This window comes from Caloenas nicobarica, chromosome 3 (assembly GCF_036013445.1).
Source record: "Caloenas nicobarica isolate bCalNic1 chromosome 3, bCalNic1.hap1, whole genome shotgun sequence".
NCBI lineage: Eukaryota > Metazoa > Chordata > Aves > Columbiformes > Columbidae > Caloenas > Caloenas nicobarica.
Genome location: NC_088247.1, coordinates 15,618,454 through 15,641,662, shown reverse-complemented (window position 1 = coordinate 15,641,662; position 23,209 = coordinate 15,618,454). Strand labels below are relative to the sequence as shown.

Sequence of the window (23,209 nt, the reverse complement as noted above, 5' to 3'; positions counted from 1 at the left end):
ACATTACAAAAGACAACACAATTTTCCCAGCTTCCTAGTGCAAAGTTAGCACAGAACAACACGTCAGCTCCATGTCAAAAGGCACGAGCAAAAGGGTAATTTTTGTTACCTTGTGGTAACAAAAGAAGAAGCTTCAACTGCTGCAAAACAGTTGCCCCCCTTTCTATTGACTTCCTTCACATCTCTCCTTTAAAAAAGCTTACACAGACAAACATCATGGATCAGCTGATACGCACTTATCTGTTAGCTCCTGATAACCTGTCCCTGGTGTTTGTATTCTCAGATTCTATTCGCAGCTTTTCAATCCATCTTATATATATGCTCACATTTTTGTGCTATTTCTTACACAGTATGACTTGGAAATCCAGGAAAAATCAAAATTAAATGAAAAGCAGACTATGCATGATATAGTAAGCTAATTTTTGTATTTTGATTGCCTTTAAAAAAATAGAATTTCTCTGCAATATAAATTTTAAAAGTAATTCCATTCTTACATTAGATATTATGTCGGATACAATGTCAATTGGGCAATGTTAAAAGTGTCTTAAAAAGAAATCTTACATGAATCATATTGGTTAAATATAAAGCAAGCATCAGAATTACAAGAGTAAACCAAAAATTTTTGTTGCACTATTAGATTGCTCTTTCATACGTAAGTTTCAGATATTATTATACAGTGATGCTTACAGCCAAAAAAATTTAGAATTGCCATGAACTGCCTTTTCATTTCAATCAAAGGATAGCAAACTGTTTCCCAAGTACTTCTTTTCCAATCCATCATATTTCAAACTCGGATGTACTGTTCACTATGCAAAGAAATGACCTCGTGATACAAGAAAAATAACATTTAGTCTTCAAAAGAATGCATTTTTAGACATAAGGCATGCAAGACTGGGTAAGGTTTTGGCTAGAGCCATGAATCTGTCTAATCATTAAATCGTTACATTCTTACCAGCTGCACTTCTCCAAAAGCCCCTCTTCCAATCACCTTAACGACATCATAGTCTTCAGCTTTCATTTGTAAAGCTCGGATTTTTTCCACAATCTTCTCGTCTGAAACAAATCAAATAAAAGCAGTACTCTGTTAATGCATGCATTATCACAAGAATTTTCTCATTTTTCATTTAGAGTCAATATAAGCTACATTCATTTAAATATTTAGAGCCTTCTTGGTAATTCTCAAAATCTGCAGTCACTATTAACAGCCCCTTAACCATTTACCTTCAGCTGTTACAACTGAAATGGCTTTTGGACTTTGCTGACTCTCATTTCACACCTCCAATAATCATTCACAAGCTTACAGGAAGACTCTGGTAAGGAAGAGAACCAGAGATGCCTATCTGGAATTTTCAGACAATTATTCATTGCCACCCGCTGTGCTGCCAGGACCCGCTGCCACACCATGGATGAGGCAGGTGTGAAGCACCTGGCACACACGAAAGCGCTGCAGCTGTGACCTGCTCCTGCACACCTGGAGGGGTCAACTGCAGTCAAACGGCGAGGAATATAACTCAAAAACCTTCATGTACAGCTTCAGATCATGCAGGGATATGACTTCAGATCCACTCATTCGTTCCATTTGAAATATTAATTCAAGGTTACATATGCTAGTGTAACTGCTGGCCATCTCGAAGTGCTTTATAGTGTTCACTCTGTGTGTAGTTCTACACTTTTTACAAATAGGTCTATAATGATCTGTTCAAGTATCTTCTGGTACAATATTCTGGAAATAAGCTCTGTCTTTTCAGTATTTTTCTTGTTGGCAGTTGTGGGAATCTATAAGGGGAACCAGTGAAATTCTGACCTCTGACAAATCATAAAACCATGCAAGGTCCTAGACTCTTTAATTTGGTAAATGTAGCGTTCCTGGCTAAATGCATTTTAAAAATCTATTTTTATTACAGGGACAAAAGATAATAGGAGCAATGAATGGAATCCACAATAGTGGAGGTAATCTTTCTTAAGTGACAAGCTTTGACGCTGGCCCCATACCGGCCTAGAGGAAGAACAAAACAAAGCAAAACAGGTTGGCTGGAGCAAGACCTCTACAGGGAGGAGCCTGAAATTGTCCAAAAAGCTGTGGAAGTTTATATTCAGAGAGCAGCAGATGTGTGTATTGTGAGCTCCCTGCTTTGGGTCAAAGACCATGGAATTTGATCCCAAGAAACGCATTAAAGGGGATCTCAGATCTGAATACAGAAAAAAAAAAAAAAAAGGATCAGAGATACAGTTAATTCAGTATGACATTAAAGATGACATCGTCAGCAGGGAGTTAATGATAATGAACATCTAGCAAATAGTTTAACCATTCCTATGGATTCACAAAGAGCAACCTGGCAGGCTACAAGCAACCCAGGAGACGTCTGACCATCAAGAACATTTTTGACCCAAGAGAGCACCAAGGCCAATCAGGGAGGCACTCGGATCTGTTACTCACAAACAAGAATGAACTGGCCAAGGATGACAAAGTCTGTTGGCAGCCTTGGCTGAAGGAACCGTGAGATGCTGGAATTTAAGATCCTGAGAGAACTGAGGAAGGAAAATAGCAGACCTTGGACTTCAGGAGAACAGATGACAGCTTGTTCAAGGACCTCAGTGGCAGGATCCCATGGGATGCTGCTGTGGAGGGTAGAAGAGTGGGCTGATCTTCCAAGATCTTCATAGCACAGAATGGTCTGTTCTAGTTAGCTAGAAATGGAGCAGGCATGGCAGAGAGCCAGTTCAGCTGAATGGGAAACCTTGGCCTCAACTCAAGCACAAAAAACAAAGGTTTGGAACAGAGGCAGGGAGGGACTACCCAGCAGGAATCTCTCAAGTGTGCACGGATGGAACTGGGAAAGCAAAGCTCAGCTGGAACTGAAACTAGCCAGGACTATGAAGGGAAAAAAGAGCCTTGATAAATACACTGGCAATAAAAGAAATAATGAGACAAACGTGGGCCCGCTGCTCTCAGTGAGGTAGGGGATTTAGTGTCAAGCGAGATGGAGAAGATAAAAGTACTCAATGCTTTTTTTTGCCTCAGATTTCACTGGCAAGCTCTGCTCACAGGCCTCCCAGCTCCACAGGGCTAATAGGAGAGTGTGGAGCAGTCAGGTGTCCCAGTAGAGGAAGTCAGAGTTAAGGACCAATAAAGCAAACTTGACATACATGGGCCATGAGACGACACAGGATGCATCTGAGCATGCTGAAGGAGCCTGTCGACACCATTGCCAGGATGTTCTCTATCACCTTTGAAAGGTCACGGCAACTTGAGGAGCCTCCTGATGACTGGTAAAGGGCAAATGTCATGTCCGGGTTCTAGAAGGACAACAAGGAGGGTCCAGAAAGCTAGAGGCTGGAACAGAAGCCTAAACTCACTGCCTACAATGACCACAGAACAAATCCTTCTGGAATGCACTTCCAAGCACCTGATGGACAAGAAAGGATGGGAACAGCCAGAATGCATCTAAAAAAGACAAAGTGTGTTTCATTAACCTGATTGTCTTCCATGAGGAAACATCTGTCTTGGTGGACAAGGTGACAGCAGTAAGTATTTCCTTTCCTTGACTGTAGCATGACTTTCAACACAGCATCTCAAAGTATCTTTGTAGCCAAACCAGGACGACATGCATTGCACAGAGAAATTACAAGGTGGGTGGAAAACTTGCTGGTCAATGGTTCAAAGATCATACACTGGAGGGCAGGCCTGCACCTAAGAGGGATCCAGGCAGGATGGGTAAATGAGGTGAAAGGAACCTCACAAAGTTCAAAGGCAAATGCAGAGTCCTGCACCTAGGGTGGACGGACACCACACTACAGTACAGGATGATGCTCACCGGTTGGAAGGCACCTTGACAAAGACGACCTGAGAGCCCTGACGGACAACAAGATGAACAAAGAGAACGAGCAGCAAGCCTTTGCACCAATTGCATACAGGGCTGCATTGGTAAATGCATAGTCAGTAGGTTGAGGGAAGCGATTTCTCCCCTCCGCCACTTGTGAGACCACAGCTGGAATGCTAAGTCTAGTGTTGGGCTCCTCAGTGCAAGGACAATATCAAAACATTCCCTTGCTTAATGAAAGGCCACTAAGATGCTTAGAGGGTGGGACCACATGATGCTCACAGGGAAGGTGAGGAAAGTGGGATTGTTCCGCTTAGAATAATAGAATAGTTTGGGTTGGAAGGGACCTTCAAAGCTCATCTAGTCCAACCCCCCTGCAATGAGCAGGGACATCTTCAACTCGATCAGGTTGCTCAGAGCCCTGTCCAGCCTGGCCTTGAGTGTCTCCAAGGATGGGGCATCGACCACCTCTCTGGGCAACCTGGGCCAGTGTTTCTCCACTGTCATTGCAAAAAATTTCTTCCTCATGTCTAGCCTGAATCTCCCCTCTTTTAGTTTAAAACCATCACCCCTTGTCCTGTTATAACAGGCCCTGCTAAAAAGTCTGTCCCCAGATGTTGCATCTCACAAGAGAGGGGAATCACATAAATTTATTTTCAATTGTTTCTGAAATGTTTTCAGATATGTGAGATGAGATAGCAGGGATTTAAACATGTTGAGAGAGTGGGGTGTAGTTTTACATTGCTCCATTACTGGACAGAAACTCACAGGAATAACTGTTCAAAATACAATACAGAAATCACAAACAATTTTAATACAGCTCCAGTGAAACTGTTTAGGCATCGGACACTGCAGTTAAGCAGTGAAAAATCCAACAATATATGCAGTAAGCAAATGAGATACCACCTGAGGAGGTACCCGTTTTATCACCCCTGTGAAACACCGAGGATGAAGAAATCCTACTTGCTCTACTGAGAGATTTAATAATCTTAGTTAAAAACAATATTATCATCTAGGGATGCGGGTATTGTGGAGGTATCAGTTATACAGATGGATTGCCTATTTTGTTATAAAATGTAACAGATATGGAATAGATAACCAAAACACGGAACTAACATGAAACAAAAAACAGGCTGCAACAAGGCAAGCTCAGAGAAACCCTGAAGCAATGTCGTAACTGCAACATGCTGGATCATATTATTTAGGTCATATACCACATAACATGATCTAATTCAAGGTATAGGAGGCCTTTCAAACACTATCCTTTTACTAGAGGAGTGAATTTTCAGATTTCACACAAACGAGTTTGAACATTTGTGGTATCTGTATGCACTGGTACCACAGATTGTGTAATATCTTACAGCCTCATGAATTTGCAACAGCACAAAGCCCCGCAAAAGAAAAATGTCAGGTTTAAAGGAAGGCGCTAGATGGACTGCTCAGCCCCAGAATATACTGGAATCTTATAAAAATATTGTGACATTCGAGTAAAGGTCCTAAAATATGACAATGTCATCACATATGACTCAGGTTTCTTCTTAACACAGGAAGGACCAGGAATGCTGGATAGCAGGACAGCTTTTGATTTACTACTTGAAAATGGCACCATAACCTTTAAACAAATGAAGCTTCAACGTTCTGAAAGGGCAGAGTGTTTGGATCAGTCACTGGCAGCTGGCAGCAAGAATGTGGCTGAAGGTTACAAGTGCTTGTGAAAATGCAACAAATACCTGACTAGAAGAGTAAGGGGGAATAGGGAAGAGGAGAAAACCAAGCTTTCCTGCTCTTTAGGAAAAAACGTGTTTATATCCAGGTTATTTTCTTAGAAGTCAAAAGGAACATGTATCAGGCAGTTCTGGAGTGTGTAGATATGAGGAATAAAAATGTAAAAGTGCAATTTTATCCCCACAGACCAGAGGCAGTCAGTCAATGAGTGCTGCTATGGAGTACATCAAGTCAAAAGTTGCTGCCCTAGGCAAAAGCCTAGCCAGAAGTTAAACTGAAGTTCAGCCAGGAAGTGCTGCAATCCCACACCCGCCCAAAAACAAACAAAAAGCACAACAGAAAGACTGAAGTAATTAGGGGTGCATACTAACACCTGGCCAGAGGTATGCAAGGAATAAGAAGCTGCTGGACATCTTGCAGAAGCAGCAGAAACTAGCAGGCATAGCTTCAGACAGTGGAGTGTTTCCCCCTCCAGAGAAAAGAAACGAGGACAGAAGTATTTTGTCTTGCATCGTGAAAGGAGCAGAAGACAGGGAAAGAGAAAGCAGCAGTTCTCTGACTTGCAGGGGACAGCATCCCGGATTTAATGAATGCAAGCTTGATGGCAGAACTGGATTGCATTATATCTACCAAGTACCCAAATGGAAAAGTGGTTAATAACACTGACATATAACTTGTTTATACACCTAAGACATTCTACCTTAAACACTGTGGCTCTAATTCATGCTCTACTTGGGAAACTTTGCTTATTTGATACCTCTCCCATCACTTCTCTTACCAGAATATCATTAATAATGGAACCAGAGCCCAACCTGCCAAGGTGACTGCAAAGACCTGGCAAGGAGTGGCCTTAAAGAAGCCAAGAGAAAACCAAAGGGGCAATTACCTCATTAACTCAGTGTAAGATCTACATTGCACTACATTTCTAAGATTCTTCTTGGCATCTGACATTTCATCTGTGTCACTGACAGGAAGTACGGAGCACGGAGAACTACAATCACAATAGGAATTAACATCCACAACCACGCCAGGCAACGCATTTCTGTTGGTAACTGCACGGCTGGCATATGATTCAGCAACTTCAAGAGGTATAACAAAATATAAGGAAGGAACCAAAACTGTTACTTTTGCAAGACGTTAATCTTAACAGATACATCTAAGAAAGCAGTGTCTGCTTGGAGAGGAAAATGGCAAAAGCAACTTCCCAGGAGGTTTATTCAGGGGGTTACCAAAGCTGCCGCACGAGCGACATATCTGTTCTACAAGTTCCTTCTACTCTCAATATATCCACTGCCATTGCACTCTAGAAGTCTGCCAACCTCCAAAACATCAGCAAATAATTTTAACAACAGAAGTTTCCAATTCTTGAGTGATACTGGATAACACATAGGAAGTCATTGATCCATTTAGGTAGTCAAGGCTTCTGGATTGTACCAGGCCTGCTGAAGGCACCACTCCTTGTGCTGCTCCTTGGAATTCCTCAAAATCCACTCTTCGTGCCCTTCTATTCCTGATAACATTATACATGACTGAATATTTTTAACTGTTGCTTAAAACTGTTGCTTAATTATTAAACTTTCTTCTCCCAGAAGTTAAAGCAGCTAAGAGGTTATGTAGCACCTGAATGGGAGACTGAAAAAGGCACAAGCCACTAAGACATGATTGAACACTTGGCAAATCTCAGATGACAGAAAAAGTGACTTGGAAGAATTGATTCAACCTGTTGTCATAGCCTAGATGACATAAAAAAAAAAAAAAAAAGACCAATAAAGATTTGTTACATCAAGCCCATGCTGGAAAAATCAAGCTTCTTTTCTAAAATAAGCAAGTGGGTTTTTGCTCTCAGAGGACTAGAAGATTCCTCCCATTGTTTTGGGAATTAGATGTTACGTTATGCTTTCCTGTCCCATGAACACTCCAGAAAAGCAACAATTTAACCAGACTCCTAAGAGTTGATTAAAGCAATACAGAAGGCTGAAAAGGAATAGTTGTACTTTTATATGAGATCCTTATGTGCCTCTTATGATAAACACATGCTCTGCTTTGGTTCAATGTTGTAGAGAAAGAGGTAAGAAACCAGAATAGTAAGGGGAAGCAGGCAATGAAAACGTTTCCTGCATATTAAACATGCAAAGAGGTTGATTCTGCAAAGTGGCCACAGAAACAGGATATATGACACTCCTATAGTACAGGCAATTAATAAATTGTAGCTTAGTGAAATGAGTTAAAACATTTGAGTTTCAGCTTGAAACTATGAGTTGAGCTGAATATCAATTAAAGTCTCAGCTGAGATGCAAACTATTTCATTTTCAAATTAAAATAAGCTATTAATAAAGCATTGACCTGATTAGTAACAGTTTGCAGTAGGTCTGAAGTAAGGTGTATTCAAACCTTTGGGAATATGGTAGAAAAAATAATTTCCTTCTCAAAGTGTTAGTGTGGAAGAATTAAGTGATTAAATTGAGTGAAAGCGCAATGCTTATTGCAGTGTTCTCCACAATTTTTGAAGATTTGTGTAATATGGATTAAAAAACCCATCAGCACCGACCCTGTCTCAGCGGCTTCACCTGGTACTGCAGTGTCACTCGCACGGCAGCCCCGTCACCTCCCTGCGCTGCCTCGGGAGCCTGAAGGGGGGACACGGGCTCCAGGCCCCGGCACACACCGCTCATCAGAGTCTGTCACAACCTTTTGACAATAATTCTCATCCAGACATTTCCTACAGCTCTTCAGATGCTGAGAAAAATCGGAAAAGACAAGAACTCACTGTTCCCTAACCTAAGAGAGCAGCAACTTACTGTTCCATAAATCCTTACATTAGTTGACAAGTCTTTTTCCAAATCCATGCTAGTAAGAGGCTTCAGCAAGCACCTGTATGCTCTTCATTTCCACTGATACTTGCTACCCCCAGAATAGTTTCCAAAAAAACAAGAGATAAGGCTTCAGCAACTTTAAATCACATAAAATGGCAGTGCCAATAAGAACCCAACTGTCCTCCTGCACCTGAGCAGCTCCCTTTGTGCTGGCACAAATATCAGTGAAGCAAAAGGAAAAACAGAAACTGGTCTTTGCTTTATATTTTGCCTGACTAGTTTTAACAAAAAGAATCGAACAAACTAACCACTCCACTCCTTGCATTCATTCTGCTCGGTTCCCCAACCTGGTTTACAACAAACCACAAAAACACTTGTGTCAGAGAGGACTTTGAAACAAATCGCTGTGGCAGGACTGATTCTTTCAGTTGCAATGCCAAAACAGTAACAGCTTCAAGTGTTTACAAAATTCTCATTTCAGAAATATATATTAAAAAGGTGTACATTACAGAAGATACGCCATGCTATTTTAATTCTCTCCCAGGCAGTACAGAAACAGGAGAGAAGTTACATGGGTGACTCTTAAAAGAGATGAACAGCCACTATTTTGTGTGAACCAAAATAGTCAGCTCTTACTTGCTTTTTTAAAGTTCAACAGGTAAGGATGAAGTGCACCACTGAAAACTCTTAATTAACTACTGTGAATTTTTTTTGTAACCCATTTTCTTTAGCTAGTAGCTGGTTATTTCAACTGTAAAATGTTGGCTGATTGTTAAAAAAAGGCATTAATAAAACTGTGAACCAAAGTATATTTTTGGGTTTCTGCCATTGCTGGTAGCTTGCAGGTCACATCAGATGCTTAATAATATTTACTACAATAATGGGAGGGAACCTAGAGTAGAAGGAGCAAAGGCCTTCTAAAAAGGGAAGACAGACAGCAAGAATGTTCAGGGGCTGCAGGAAAAAAAATAATCAAAACACCCAAACGTGTTCCCAAGGTTAAATTGTTTTCCCATAGTTGCTATTTTAATAGCCAGATAACAGAAGATACTGGTCTTCTGACTGGAAAAAGGTTTCTAATTTTGTCCTACTGCAAAAGTAGTATTGTAATGTAAAGGCAAATTTGAACAGCTCATAAAAGTAACTGTCATTTAAGTCATTTTCATATTTGCCGTAGACCGGGCTTTTCCCTCGCATCACATTTAAAATGCACAGTTGCAGGTAACAAAATTACTTAAAATGCTGTTCCTGACCCTTTCTTTCATAAATATCTGCTTTAATTCCTTTGTACTCAAACTGAGAAAAATCCCAAGGCACGCCTCTCCTTCCTAATCCACTGTTTCTTACTTATTCTGTTTTCAGTGACTTCTCCAAATGAGACTTTAGCGGCAACTGTAAAGCCCCATGTTCAGCTACAGAGCTCTGCTAAACCTCACGGAGAAGCACTGAATTCCAAACATAAGAACTCAGCACAAATGACTATACCAGCCACCATTTAACTGAGGAGCATGAGTGGGTATTAAAAGGAGTCCCAGTGCAATGGAAGGCAGACACACACAGCTCTTACCAGTAAAGAATCAAAAAAGGAGTTGGGTATTTTTAAAAAATATATATCTCAAAACAAGCTCACTACAACGCACAGTTGTTCCAAGAAGGCTTACTCTCTGCAACGCACATGTTAAAGCAAATCATCCATTATTTTTACAAGAAAAAAATAGTTTATATACATGGACAGAAAACACTTTAAAAGACAAAATACAGCTACTCTGATGTAAGAGACTTCCATTTTCACACACTCAATAAACTCCAAGATTCTGCCTACAATTAATTTGGTGGGAATCACAAACATTTACACAAAGGTTCAAAAATGCACCAACAGATTTTAAGGTACAATAATTTAGAACTAAAAGTCAACAGATGACTTCTCTGTTAGATTAAATAAGACTGTATATACAATGTTACATTTTGAGTAATTAATTCATAAAGAATAATAACTAGTATATGCTTTGCAAATTATGCCACTGCACTCACTTAAAATAAAAAACAACATAAAAGGATTTTTCCAACTGTAGTTGGAAAAATTACAACCTACAGTTAGTGTTTTCCAATATCTTTTCAGCAATACAAAAATGAAACTTCTCTGTACCAAATGGTCCTCCAAAGCCTTCTGAATGTAGAAGCTCAGTTATAAAAATTAGTAAAATGAAAACCAGTAATTCATTTCTGACCACTCAGCTTCCTATGACTGAGATCACAACAATGCCATTGTTTAAGGGCCACTGGCAACTTACATCTGTTTAAGAAATTATCGATGTTCTTGTTCTTTCTCAGTGCTGGATAATCCAGATCAAGGACCAAAGAATTCAAGCCATCCTGAAAAGAAATAAAAATAAGTTAATTGAGTTCTAACATTATAATTAACAGCTTTCTTAAAAGTACTACGCTGAGACTGATTACATATTATTCAACTCACGCATTACATTCCTAGTAGGCAAACCAAACAAGCGTTCAAGTATGTTTATAAAGCAGTCACTGCAAAGGAGGTAACACACACCACTGGCTCCAAGTTGGTCTATAAACAGTACAGATACATTACCACTGATTAGCGGGACTGGGACTTAAACTGCAGTAGTAGTTTTAATCTTAACCAGTAAGTAATCTTACTCATTAAACACTGATTTGAGGTACTTAGTTCAGTCAATCTGATTTACTTCTTTCCATTATATTTTTCCTGCATAGTCAAAAGCTTTGTTTGTATTATCCATATCATTGCTTTGATCACAGTCTCTCTACCTTCTCATTCTGGGTATTCAAACAAAAGCTAAACATTTTTCTTCCTGGAAGCAAGACATGACCTAAACTGAAGAAGACAATTCACAACATAATTCAAGCTCACAAGACTGGATTACTTTTTTTAAGTGACTCAACAGAAGACAAGCCAGAACTCTACGTGCTGTTCTGCTACCAAGTATCGATGCCTCCATAGAAAACAACTGAGACTGCTTCAAATGGCAAGAGACGAGATCACCAAAATCTAAACTAAAAATAGTTATAAGACCTAACTCAATTCTACCGTTCAGCAACCTAGAAAAACTTAAAAAAAATACTCTTCAAAACATGAACCCCTTTCCAGTTACACAAGGACAAATAAAAATTAGTTTCAGATACTAAGAAGATCCAGAGATTCCATTCACAGAATCACACTCAGCATCTCCAGTGTCCTGTCTGAACTGGCAGCTTTATTAATTGTTCTAGGAATAAAACCCTGCGATGGTTTCTTCTTGACAGGGCATCACAGAGATTTAAGTCAGAGACCACATCACTTTTATTGATAGGCAGCCAACAGAACTAAACAGCTTTTCAGTCTTCTTAATAACTGAGGTTATAGCTAACAACCTGCTGACTTCATTTTTTTTTTCTTAATATATCTGGGAAGGGATCATTAGTTGCAAATATCACTAAAATTATTATACTCATTCTAATAACATATGTACCTGCATAGAGCTAAAGACAAGGTCCAAGATTATTTTGAATGCCAGACTGTCCTAAATACATACATACACAAAGAAGTCTTTCTCATCTGTGGAGATATTGTTTTTCACCACAAAAATCATTAATGATTAAGCACATTTTCAAAATTAAGATATTCAACTGCCTTTTTTTTTTTTTTTAACCTCCTAACAAATTAAATTGTCTTGGGAAGCATCATAGACAAGCTGACAAAGTATGGGTCAGACAAATGAAGTAGATTAAAAACTGGCTGAAAGACTAGGCCCAGAAGACTGCAATCTCTACCCCGAGAAAGGTAAGGATGTACTGGACCGAGTCCAGCAATGGGCCATGAAGATTAAAGCACTGGGGTATTTCTCCTAAGAGGACAGAGAAGCTCAGAGAGCTAGAACTCTTCAGCCTGGAGAAGACTCAGGGCAGGGGATCTCATCAATGAGTATAAGTACCTGATGGGAGGGAATGAAGAAAAGGTAGTGCTTGCTGACAGGGCAAGAGACAACAGGCACAAGGTAAAACACATGAAGTTCCATCTGAACACAAGAAAACACTTTTCTCCTGTGAGGGTGGTCAAACACTGGAACCAGTTGCCCGGAGAGGCTGTGGAGTCTCCATCAGTGGAGATACTGAAATCCTGACTGGACGTGCTCCTGGGAAACCTACTCCAGCTAATCCTGCATTGAGCTGGGGGGTTGGACTAGGTGATCTCCAGAGGTCCTTGCCAACCTCCACCCATCTGTGATGTAACACCTAAAATACTTCCACTGCCACACAGAGAAAAAGTGGAATTTTACTCTTGAATCTATGTAACACAAATTGTGTGGTAACGGTCTTACACATCACATTTCAGAACTTCCTTATAAAAAGAAACATAAAACAGTGTTAATAAGTAAAAAGATAAGTAAATGAAGAAGACACAGTATCAATCGTTAGTTACTTTTAAACCAACATTTACAGGCATTATTTCAGTCTTGACTACAACTGTTCCCACAAGACCCATTGCGGATAATGGAGTGATGCACTAGGACATCGTACTCAGCTTTCAGAAGGACAGAAAACTTAGTACCTATTTTTAAATTTGAAGACATTTTTACAAAAGATGCAATAAAACTAAACCAAAGTAACCAAGTTGTTAAATACTCGTGGATTAGTCATTGTATGGATTGCAGAGGAACTGCCCAGTAAGCTGGACAAATCCAACGGAAAGTACTCTGACTCGAGGTGATTTCCTGCAAAATAACGTAACAGAATCTGTAATACCAAACTCTTTATTTAGCAAACACTGCCTTCCAAAAAAGGATATCTCATTCAGTAGCACAGTGTATCAGCAGAAATATGGATCTTCACCTTTTCACATACAGAAAAGGACCATACGGAATGTCCTGATGGAGAACAGCTGGGTCACCTTTTATAATTTCACCCAGCGCAATGAAGTCTCAATTCTAATTGCCTGGTAGTCTGCACACAACACCTAACTCCAACATCGAATTCACTACACTTTCGTTAATATATTTGCAATATAACTGCATTAATATATGACTGTAGTTCACAGTATTTATTTACAGTATCAAGAGTCTTTCTTACTCTTTAGAATCCCTTAATGCAATTAGAGTTTCACAACTGGTCCTGAGCATGTTTCTTTCCCATTAACGACAGTTCTCGTTTCTACTCCCCAGATTCAAAAATAAAAACTACTTCTCTAGAGCTGAGCACCTTCTTACTCAACCTTTCTTCACAGTCTAATACCTTATTTATCACTCTTTTCACATTTTTCTTTCACTGCTGTTGAAACAATATTTTAATGATCACTAACAATTGGGCAGACATTTTAAGGCAGATGTAAGAGCACTCTGTGCCAACACAAATCAATGAGGCATATTTGTGTTCTTCTTATTTTGGGGTGGAAGGGGAAAGAGAGGCAAGGTCACCTGATATTTTAATGCTTTTCATGCATTTTAGAGGTTGGCCAAGTAAAACATTTACAGTGTGCACTACTTATATTTTACGCACAAAGTCAGGGAAAAGAATAAAGTTATCAACCCCAACAGTCCAACAGTAAAGGTGGATTACAAGATCCAAACAATAATAATTTCCAATATAAACTGGACTGTATATTATCATTTCAGATGGCACTGTTTTTTTCCCATGTCATTCTGATTCCACGGCCACTTTTTGGGCTGTAAAACCTGAGAATCATATTTACAGCAATTTTTTAATCAGCTCTTTCTGTCTCCTTTTCATGGACTTCTGGTAACAATTTTCACAAGTAGCTATGAATGAACAGAAATTTGAGATGAGCAGAACTGCCTATTCTTAACTATGTGGAAGTGCCCTAACTCTTGAGGACAGTCAGCTGCAGTTGGTATCAAAAAGAGGTGACTAGTATCAGCATCACGAGGAACAGAAAGTGACAATTTTTTTCTTATCCCTGACAAAACTTACTATCAAACTCTTAAAGACAAGATTTTAAGCTCTTGAATGTAATTTTTAGGTAAAGGATTTTCAACTTCTTATCAACATGTAGTTTATAAAAGACTTGTCTTGCACATTAGCATTTTGCCAAAAGGTGTTTCCTTAAAGCTTTACATTTTCATTAAAAGCCCTAGTTTACATTACTTAACATGAAAATTGTACTCCAATTAAGAAGCTGGGTCAAACATTACACAGTAAAACAGACTGTTCAAACTGAAGAGAAGTAATCCAGGAAATGACATCTCCTCTGTCTAGGCCTCACAGATAAGTCACTTCAACCAGGAAATATGTTATTAAAGTGATTTCACTGTTCGCTTCCTCCTTCTGCCATTACAAAAGGCTCAGAAGCGAACAGGCCAAAAATAGCAGCTTCCAAACAAAAGCACTGTTGGCAAAGACAGCTCTGGCCCCATCAAAAGCCTTTTGCTCCCAGCAAACACGCTAAAGCATTCTCCACAGATTGTTCTCCAAGAGAAAAGTCCAAACTAAGTATTTTCACAACACCCTCCTGCTGGTATAGAGTTCCTGGCCATTTTGGCAGCAGCAACCACCTTTGGGGACAACACAGGGCCCGGCTGCCCCAGCAAGCAGCTTGGACTGTTACAGGCCTGAATGAACCAAAGGAAAAAACAGGCAAGTAAAGTTCAGGAGGTACAGGAACTAAATGTTTATGTTTTTCTCTCTGACAAGATGGGCAGTAATAAGCAAAAATAATGGTAGCTTCTCAATAACCACCTCCAAGCTAATGCCAGGCAATCCCACTGCAGCCCTCACTGAATTAAATTGTGCTGTGCTGATACTAATTTCTAAAATTAAAATAGTTATTTGACCCGTCCAACATTGATACGTACACATAAACTCCACAGCATGCCACAAGAGCTTTGGCTGCTTGGAATTATTCCTCACTCTCATAATGAGAAAAAAGTAAAACTCCAGACCAAAAAGTAAGACAGCTGAACGGGTATCAGTTGCTTCCTTAGTACACACGAGAAACAACTCATAATCCTGCAGTAACTGGAAAACCTAAGAAGCCTGATTTACTGAAAGATGCCCCTGCCCATGGCAGAGGGGTTGGGCTAGATGATTTTTCAAGGTCCCTTCCAACCCAAACCCACATGATTCTATGAAAAGTTCACTAAACCATTACATACAAGAAAACCTAAACACAAATCTTTTCCCTTTGCCAGCCTTCCAAATCCTCAAATAAAATTTAATAAACTACGCTGCAGTGGACAGTAAGGATAGAAAAGCCTGTAACTTCTGATCACATTTTCCTAACTTGACATACATCCTTTTTAAAGCAGAACTTCCTACATCTATGCCCACAGGCACCCACCATCTAACGACTTCACCAGGATCAAACCCCTACTACGTTCTTCCATATGTCAAATGGACCTTTAACTAATTCTGGTCCTTCCTGAGCGATTACTTCTTTCAATATTATAGAAGCTCCCTTTGGATACAAGGAGAACAGCTCAGTAAGAACATACAATACAAAAAACAACTGAAAGGCCGTACGCAAGGGAAATATGCCATTTTCCCAAGCTTATTCTACTTAGTGTTCATGAGGATATGCTGCAATTCATTTTTCTCTTTCTTAAGCATAATCAGGATGTGGAAGAATAATTCAGGGCACAGGAGATAATGCAGCCAACATTTACTGTTGGAAGGTCTTGCTATTCTAGTAGTTCTTTAATAGTTCTACATTAATTAACAGATTTAAGTTTTAACCGTATTGAGTATGTACAGTTTAGAAACCTAAAAGCAGCTGCTCTCCACAAATAAGTATGTAAATACTAAACAACAGGTTTTACTTGCAATCTGGTTTCTGTATATGAAGGTAAACAAATATTGAAATGATTCAAATGACTGAAATGATTTTAATATTGTCTACTATTGAATAAATGCAAATTTTTCTTCATTGTACAAGCAATACTCAAGGACCATCATCTCATGTGCTCCATCCTACACGCCTGTTTTAATGGTTTTATACAATTTACGTTGCTATTTGAAAGGCACAGTGCCAAACTGTTCCATTGTAACAACAGGATGATAACAGACAAACCAAGCTTCACGCTTAAATACTAACAAAAGAATAATCACAAAATTGTTCAAGATGCAATAAGAAAAACTTTAAGGAACAACAATATGGAACAGCAAAAGCATGTAAATAAAGATCAGAAAGGCGAAGGTGTATAATGAGTTGTAGTTTACAAGAAACAAGATGAAAAAAAATGAAGACACTTTACGTAAGAATGATTAAAATAGACGTCCATTAAGAGTTAAGAAAGGCAAAGAATGCGCTGAAGTCTTTCATACCTTCTTCAATATTTTTTTTGATGTTACATATCTAGACATATTAACAAGGCATAAGAACAAAAAAAATAACCCTAAAGAAAATCACCGTACATGAATGTGCTGAGGACAGCAAGATCAACTGAAATTCACTCTAAAATACTTAAGGAGACTGTATTAATCAATTTTGAAAACTCAAAAGAACAGAAGACGTCACCAGGACTGAAAAGGGCAAATCAAAGCACTGCTGTTAAAAGGGGGAGGACTTTCAAAACTACAGATCATAATAATTGGGGAGAGGGAGTTGGAACAAGATGTTAATCAGTTTGTAAAGACCTAAAAGATTAACATGTAAGATCCAGGGTTTAAGTCTTTTTGTATTCTTCTCAAAAATGAAACAGTGTCATGTAACTGATTTCTGGCAGAATATATGATGTAATCAATAAAGCAAAGCATCTGAACATAGTAATAAAACACGAGACTCACCATTCTCATTTGCAAACTAAAAAAATACTGTATAGGAAATCATGAAGAAAATGTCCAAAAGGTAATTATCACAAGTTTGGTAATTATCAGGACTTGGAAAAGTGTGTCAAAAATAAATTCTCCTGGGTTTGTCCTGTTCCAGTTCTACCAAATATTTTCCTTATGAGAATAAAGCAGAATAAGAAACTTATCTTTTAAGAACAAATTAAAAAATCAGCAAATGATTCCATGCTCAGAGTTCTGAGCATGTGCTTTTTATTGCATTTAAACCTATCTCAAAATGAAGGAAAAAAATCTGGAAAAAAACCCACCACAATCAGATGCAACTCAAAGGATAAGCACAAAAGGAGGGGGAAAATCCCCACTAACATAGGATTTTGAAAGAAATTAAATGCACGGAATATGAAAATGGAAATAATGAGTAAACAGGAAGATAACAGCAAAAGATGTAGGGTTATAGCAGAGCAGAAGTCCAATCTGGGATGCATAAACAGGAGGTGCATTGTATAAGACCTCACAGAAAACTAATGTTCTTTTTTAAACAAGGATTAGAAATCATTTGCGGATATTGTTATAGCCTAAGGCAGAATATTGTGCCCAGCTTCGTAAACCCCTATACACAGGACTGCAAAAAACAAGCTAGAAAAGAACTGAAGAGAAGTTAACAAGAGCAGGGAAGTGATAAGCGATTTGTACCATGGAAGACCATCAAGACTAGAGACTTTAGTCTTAAACGACGTCAGCTTAAGAGGAGACAGGAAAATATCTTTCAGAACATTAAAAAGCTGTTCTGAGCGATGATAATGATGGAAATTTCCTCACATCCCCAGAAACAGTGTAAAAAATTAGCTGAATTAGAAGTGAAGATTCAGGTTACAGAATAGGAAAAAAAATCTTAATAGCAATAGTGAAGAATTGACGTAATATACCTACCCAATGAAGGTGAGAAATCATCTTCACAAGAGATTCAGAAGTTAGAGAAATATTTATTACAGTAGATTGAGCTGTGGATCCTGCCTCTGTGAAGGGGACTTTACTAGTGATCTCTTAAAGTCCTTTGAAGCCTACCTGGAAACTCTTCATAAATCAGTTGAAGAAATACACAAAAGCATTAAATTAAGCCAAAGAGAAAGAACTGAAGAAGAGGAGTAAGCCAACAGCTGTGAATATGCAACTTATTCTCTAAAATAATATTCACTGTAATAAAACAATGTATTAACACTTAACCATTTTTTAAAAATGCCCATTTTCTCCTCCAAATCAGTTGTTGCTGTTTCCTTAATAGCCTTAATAAAACTGGTCTTGCATGTCTTGCTGGTTATCAACTGTAGCCATGGAAAATTCAGTACTTCACCATATCTGCTTTCATCTGAAGTCACTGTACATTTCCAGGTTCTTTAGTTACCTTTGATTTTAGAGATCATGTTGCTTTCAAAAAAAACCAATGTTCACCAAAGCCCAGTATTGCAAATCTGTCAAAATAACACTAGAGAGAATTTCCTTTTAATTAGAAGTCTCCAAGGCCTTCGATAACAAGCTCAGCTCTTTAGCAAGAGAGCCAAGTCAGTCTGGTCATTCTGACTGTTACTCTCCCCCAACAAGCCACTCAGGCTTCAGCTCAGATGAAGATTTCCCAGACAATCAAGCAGAATAGTAAAAGTACTATCTACAAAATATACAGACAAAGCCATGCCTGGAATTTTTTCTCTGACACTCTGAAAAAGTGGAATTACCTACTGTTTCATAAAAATCCAAATGCAAGACAGAGCTTTTAATTAATTTCTCCCTTCCTAATCAGGACTTTCAAAGGCTACAGCTGCAGGAATCAGAGGTAACGCCAGGAACACAGATAAAAGGCCAGTGAGCTTTTCTGTGGTTGAGGTAGGAGACAGATGTATGGTCTATTCTTAACATCATGTTTTGACCACAAGGCCATCCTTGTTTCCTATTAAATGAGAGTCCTGCTTCTCTATCATGAAAATTGTTCTATTTATCCTCTTGTAGCCTCAAAAGTTCAGTCTGTAAAGTTAGTTCCAGCAAGAAGCCATTGCACGTTACACCCTCAGTCATTTATCCCTCGATTCCACTGTGAGCTTATTTCTGGATAAATATATTTCTTATATATTCCTTCATATAATGCAAATAGTTGCCTTATATATTTTTACAATTAGCAGTCTTGGATTAGTAAGATGCAAGAACACAATCTAATAACTAAAAAATGATACTTATTCAAGTAAATAATAAAGATTCTAATAATCAGTTTTACAGTAACTGGAATTGCAAACAATGAGGCTTGAAAGGAAGATGAAGATATCATCTAGCATCCTCCTCCTGTAAAAGTATGATTGACTAGAAATAATGACTTGGTTTTTTTCTAATCACTTGTTTAGATCAAATGATTACAAAATTTCCCTGTACCAAAAATATCAGCAACTGTTTAAAATCTTTCCTTAGAACATTTCTAAGCCAACAAATAATAGCCTGCCTACCATGTTATCACCTGCATAACTTCAAATTTGATATCAACAGCATATTCTAACCAGCTGCACCATGTATTTCTTAAAATCTAAGTGTTGTAGTCCACCACCATCCCATGATCTCATATTTCCAGTTAAAGTGATGAACAGAACTGAAGCAATCAAAAGCATATCTAACTTCTGAATACAGAATTTGGATACAGTATGGAGAAATTCAAAACACTTAGTGCTACAGATTGATTTTTTTTAAAAATTTTATTTAAGGTCAATATATCAAGACTAATCCATCAGGTATCAGGATGCGCTGATCCATACGCTAGCAGGAAAAGGCACTGGTTCTACTCCAGGAGAGAAACAATTCAATTCAAATAGAAATACGCAAAATAGAGTCCTACCATTTAGCTCCTGTTCACATAGTAAGACATGCATATGTTTTGTGGATGATTTCTGGAAAAGTCAACAGTCGTAAAAATGACTGCTGGAAGAAAGGGAGCTTGCAGGTAAGAGACAGCAAGAAAGATTTAACAGACATGGGGGGAAAAAAAAAAAAAGAGGGAAAAAAATTTTAAATAATGATGAGTCAAAAGACTTTAACTTTAAACTACTTTTGGTCTATTTGGAAAATTATGGAATTTAAACAAATGAATATGTATATCCATTTATACCAACCATCAATATCTAAAATAAATGAGGCAGAAGAGTATTAATATCAGGAAAACAAGTTTTTATTTTTGTGATAATATATATACATTACTGATTGATAAGATTATTTTTTAATTGAAAGATAAAAAGGCTAAGCAGCCCTAAAAATGGCTTTCTCACAGAAATTGATGTAAATAATTTCCTTCACTGTCAAAATAATTTTAAGTTATTTAATTAGTATACAATATTTTATTGAAATTGGAGTCTTATTTTTAAGTCTAACTGAAGTTCTAGAAAGTAATTATATCTGTTCACAATCTTAGTTAACACAGAACTTCTCTATTATTGACAAAAAGGGCATAAAACTTGAAAAAAAAAGAAGTTTTTATGGAATCCGTTTGAAGAAATGCTTTTTAGGTAGTTCCGTAGAACAGTGTGTTCACAGAGCGTAATTCATAAATACATAACATTACATTCATTTGGTGTTTCAAATAAACACATTGCAATACACTGTTCTGGCACAGTGCACCACTCATCCTAGAAGCAAATTTCCCCAATGACCCCAGACTGCCGACAAATTCACTATTAACTTTGTCTCTCAAACAGGTAATGCAGTTTCCCATAAAATAAGCCTTCATGTAAATATGTTAAAATATGTAAATGTTACGAAAACATTTTAGGTTTTAAAGAACAAGAATTTTTCTAGATGATTTCTGCTGAAACTCAATATGTATGCTTCTAGGGATTGGCTAAAGTTAATAATTCCATCATAGGTAAAATCCATGTTCATGAAATATTATCAAACAATTGAAGTTTTTGCACCAACTTCAATAATAAAAAGGTATCTAAGAGGTCACTAGCCTCAGCCTCTAGGATTGGAAAGGAACATGTTGGATTTCCTGACCAGTCCAACTAGAAGTGCTTGATTTCCCGTGTTTTTCTCTGGAACAAAAAGATTGTTGTCTGAAATAATTTGGAGAAACCTCCTATTCCTGAAATACCTGTGAGAAAATCAAAATTTAAAAAAATAGGGAAGAAAAACAAACACACAAACAAACAACCCTCCCCTGGCTATGAGACCCACCGAACTGTCTGTCCTGCACAAGAGATGGGTTCACACTCAGGACAGACACGAAGCAGCTGCCTTGAGCAGGGGTTCAACCTAGGTGACCTCCTGAGGCCTTCAAAGCTGAACCATTCTGTGCTGCTACAGTTACCTTTGACCTTTAGCAGCACCAAAATCAGTTTTTATATGGACGAGTCCAAAAACTTCTGGACTAGCGAAAGATAAAGATAGTCCTTAAATAAGGAATTTCTGTACTGTAAAGAAGTACGAAGTAGCAAAGAAGTGTGGCGGGCAGGAGCTTCCTCTCAGCAGATTTTGCGAAACTGACTTCGGGAAGCCTGAAGAAGCAAGAGTCTATTGCCACCTGCTCCTGTAATTTCTCGTTTTCTAAATCTCTAAGCAAGAAGTTTGTTCTGCGCATAAATCTATATTAATTAGCTATTTCACCTACAAGATCAGTCAGGACTGACATCACAATCAGCTGCTCCCCAGAGCTGCGGGTAGGCTTTGTTGAGATCTTTGGCCTTCTTAGAGAAGAAGGGGGTGCAAAGGGCCACTGAAGAAGGGAAAAAATTTCTTCTGAAGGATTTTTCAGCTATTTCGTCAATAAATTAATTTAGTCATGAAAGAATAGCTACTTCTTTAGTCACTAAAATCCACGTAAGGTAAGGTTTAAAAGACACCAAGGGAAGTGCTGTACCTTGTTTTAGAAGTTGCTAGCAGAAGAACTCATTACAAAATTGAAAATCTCTACCACAGTTCACCACAAACTGGGGAAAATAACAGCTCTGAACTGTTCATCTTGCCCTAACTTCTAGTCAGTGGGTGTTGTTATATCTTCTGCTTTATGAATCAATTTGCAGAAGCTTTTAATGCTAATTGCAAGTTACATCAGAGGGAACTGCATTTAAAAATAAGCTAAATGTTACATAATACTAGACATCCAAGAAAAAACTCTGAACTATTGCGTCTTGAACGAACCATAATGAATAAACACTTTTTGTGTTAATATACAGCACCTCAATTTTGCTTTAGTGAGAAGAAAACATCACCTTATCAATGTTTGTGAGATATTTAAATGCCATACAAGATCATAAAAAAGCAAGCATATTATGTCACTTTACCGTAACGCATTCTATGTCAAAAATAAAAAAGCAGCTAAATATCTGAATGACTGTGATTAAACCTGTTTCTCTTAAACTGGGAAGCATTTAGAATTGCATTGCCCCTAGAAAACCAGAATATACCCACAGGTACATCCTCGCACGCAACGGTGGGTCCAGATCCTGACAATGACGGGGTATGCAGGGCAGGCAGGATGGCTGCTATGAATAAATCAGTGGCAAAAGCAAGTAAATGCGGGCACACTTTCTCAGTGGGGTAGGAGACCTAGGGACAGAAGACAGGCATTCGATGCCTTTTTTGCTGCTGTCCCTTGGGACATACACAGCTCCACTCCAGGGACCCTGATGGGTTCCATCTGAGGAGGGTGAAGCAGCCAGTGAAAATCATTTCCAGGCTGTTCTCTACCACCTCTGAGGGTCACGGCATCTGGAGGAGGTTCCTGTTAACTGGAAAAGGGCACACGTTGTGCCCATCTTCAAGAATGGCAAAAAGGAGGATCTCCAGAACAGGTCAGAATTCCAATTAACTTCAGGTCCCTGGACACTATTTCCAAATACCTGAAGAAAAAGATAACTGAAAAAATTCATTACAAGCAAATTGTGCCTAATCAACCTGATTGTCTAATGAAATAACTGTTTCAGTACCCAAGGAATGAGCAGTGTATGTTGTTTATCTGGACTTCAGCAAGGTATTCAGCACGGATTCCTATAGCAATCTTATAGGCCAACTGAGTAAGTGAACTATCAGTTGAGTGTAAAGTTGGCTGAACCATCAGGCTCA

At 38.4% G+C, this 23,209-nt stretch overlaps 1 protein-coding gene across 3 annotated transcripts in view; it reads right to left on the bottom strand.

The window, feature by feature from the left end:
• ROCK2 (Rho associated coiled-coil containing protein kinase 2) overlaps nucleotides 1-23,209 on the bottom strand; it is a 109,562-nt gene that overhangs the window by 55,200 nt on the left and 31,153 nt on the right. For all 3 annotated transcript variants that reach the window (XM_065631103.1, XM_065631104.1, XM_065631105.1), the window contains exons 2-3: nucleotides 10,651-10,732; nucleotides 953-1,053 (exon numbers count right to left, since the gene is read on the bottom strand). In XM_065631103.1, coding sequence (XP_065487175.1) covers nucleotides 953-1,053; nucleotides 10,651-10,732 — 183 coding nt within the window. The remainder of the gene's footprint in view (nucleotides 1-952; nucleotides 1,054-10,650; nucleotides 10,733-23,209) is intronic.